The 2,670-nt window shown below is 63.8% G+C and overlaps 1 protein-coding gene across 1 annotated transcript in view; it reads left to right on the forward strand.

Annotated features, from left to right (window-relative positions):
- The window catches only part of ATP11A (ATPase phospholipid transporting 11A), a 146,159-nt gene that overhangs the window by 129,825 nt on the left and 13,664 nt on the right, over positions 1-2,670 (forward strand). Inside the window, 1 exon segment of the mRNA XM_027776208.1 lies at positions 2,045-2,110. Within this exon segment, the coding sequence (XP_027632009.1) occupies positions 2,045-2,110 (66 nt within the window).

The raw sequence follows: 2,670 nt of genomic DNA on the forward strand, positions 1-2,670 counted from the left end.
GCCCGGGGCTCGTGGGAAAGCCCGCTGCTGGATCCGGCCAGCTGTGTCATGCTTGTCCTGGTAGGAGTTCTGTGGCGGCTCGTGGGTTCTGCCGGACTAGGTGGCACCAGCCCTGGCTGGGGAGATCCCAGCTCTGCCATCACCCCCAAACCCGAGGCTCCTGGGCAGCACATGGGGGGCCGTGTGTCCCCTCCCAGGAGAACAGGAGACTCGGGGGAGCCGAGGCGGAGGCTTGCGTGAGAGTGGGCGTGGCCCCGGGCGTGAGCGCGGACAGCTCGTGACACTCGTACACCCTTGGCACCGAGCTTGCTGTCACCGCCTTTCCTTTTCCTTTTTAAGAATTTTTGCTGTAGGGCACGTGCACCTGCCGTAGAACAAAGAGAGAGAACCTCCCTGGGGGACGGCCACGCCGCAGTCCCTTCTCCATTCTCCTCTCAGGATCTTGGGCACGCACGCACACATGCCTGGTGTGAGTTTTAAGCCACCGGGTCCGGGATTCAAACCATGGTCGACCACGTGGGAGTTGAGCAACACAACCCTGCCTTTTCTGCCTTTGAGCCAGGGTGTTTATGGCAGTGTCTGGCCGAGGTTTCCTGCTGCCCAGAGTGGCCTGGACTGGAGTAGGTGGGGGCGCGGGGGCCACGCTGTCTGCTTTTCACGTTGGCTCCAGACCCTTGTCTACAAGAACACTGTAGCCGTGGTCCTGGCACCTGCTGGCCAGGCATGCACAGGCCGCCACTGGCCAAGGCACGGGCTCTCTGGCCCACAGAAAAGTGCAGAGGGGCAGGGTAGATGGCCCCTGAGGTTCGGGCCACGCCACCCTCCTTGTGGTCACCGCCCTGCCTCTGCTCGCCTGACGCCCGCAGCGCCCCCAGGGTGATGGCCAGACATGTCCCATGTGGCCACGTGTGCCGCGGCCGAGACCGGCAGCTGGTGTGCAGCTGGGCGGTGTTGTCGGCTGGTCTTTGTGAGCCAGTGGGAAGACCCAGCTCCATCCCGATGAGGAAGTGAGGGGGAAAGTGAGAAGCCCGGCCCTTCCCGTGACTCTGGAGGTGCATTCTTGGCCCACGCACCCTGAGGTCTGGCCGCAGCGTCGTGGTCCCCAGATTCAGGTGCTGGGCTTTAATTAGAGGAGTGTTTGTGGTAGAAAATGAACCATGTGGGACAAAACACCCTTCACGTAAAATACAGCTGACTCCTCTCCGAGGTTCGAGGGCAGCGCTCTGAAGGCAGTCCCGAGGAGCTGACAAACGTCACAGAGCGTAGGCATCTCCTCAGAGAAAATCCGTGTAGAGTACAACTTCCGGCCGACAGAGCCTGTCCTGACTGCCAGGACCGTACTGTCTACCCTGCTCGCATCTGTCTGTCTGTCCGTCCGTCTGTCTGTTGTTGAGGACGTGCTGTTCCTGTGTCTGACCCCCGGCCGGGCTCCCCATCATCACATCCTGAGTCCTACTTGGTCCCCTCCTCATGCAGCCTCTGCCGGCTGTGGTCTGGTCCGGCCAGGGCCCAGCTGCGGGGGACTGACCACTGTCCAACTGCGTCCTGTCGTCCCCAACCTCCCTGGGGCCTCCCGAGGACAGTCCAGCCTCTGCCTTCTCCAGGTGCCATCAGGCTGTGCCATTTGGGCACAGGCACCATTCGAGCTGAGCTCAAGCCAGGACGGCACCATCCAGCATGGCAGCCAATGTCTTCTTCCTGGCACGGGCCAGGCAGGCTGGTGCGTGCCCGTCCGAGGTGGAGGGACCAGCCTGTGCTGGCTAAGGCTGCGGGGTGGCGCCGACCTGAGGCCGGCGGCGTCCAGGCAGGAAAAACGTCCTGAGGCCGGCGTCGGCCAGGCAGGCAGGCCCAGCCAGTCCTGAAGTGTGGGTTGTTGCCGGGAAGAGGGCGCGCTGGGCGCTGGGCGTTTCCTGCTGCCACTTCCACTGAAGCAGGAGGAAGCGCAGTGCTGGGCCTGGGGCGCTGGCGTGCTCCGGGGAACCGCGTGTGGGGCGGCGCGGGGAGACAGCTGGTAACGCACGACTGCTTGGACTGTTTTAAACAGATTTTTGGAAACTGGACCTTCGGGACGCTGGTGTTCACTGTGATGGTATTTACGGTCACGTTCAAGGTAAGCGTCATCGCGGGTCTCTGCTCCAGCCGCGGGTGGCCCTGGCCAGCATGGGTCTCACTTGGCGCCCTTCGTATTCCTAACGCACGCCGAGGTGAGATCCCGCCGCGGCCCCTCACCAGGGAGCCCCTGTGACGCCAGCAGGCGACACCTTCCTGCCAGTCAAGTGAACCACGCGCCGTGTCCCGGCTGCAGGCCGGCAGGACTGACTCCAGGGAGGCAGACGAGGGCCGTCCCTTGTTCTGGAAGGGTTCAAGTCAGGCATCCTTAGGCGAGCAGCCCTACCTGCGGGACCCGGACACGGTTCACAGAACGATCGGGCACTGGGAGAATGAGTGCTACAGGTCAAGTCAGACTCCACAGTGCCGTGAGCCCCGACCGTCCGAGCGTGTCAGAGATGGCGGTTCCCAGGTCGCTGTCTCGGTAGCGACATGAGTGGCACCTCTGCGCCCCGGCCCATGCAAAGTGCGTCCACAGCTCCGCGTGGGCGGTCTGGGCCACGTGCGCTGGCCAGCTGCCCGGAAGGGCCGTGGCATGGCTGCCATTTCCCCCCCCCGGCA

Source organism: Tupaia chinensis, unplaced genomic scaffold (genome assembly GCF_000334495.1).
Source record: "Tupaia chinensis unplaced genomic scaffold, TupChi_1.0 Scaffold000644_1, whole genome shotgun sequence".
NCBI classification, from domain to species: Eukaryota; Metazoa; Chordata; class Mammalia; order Scandentia; family Tupaiidae; genus Tupaia; species Tupaia belangeri.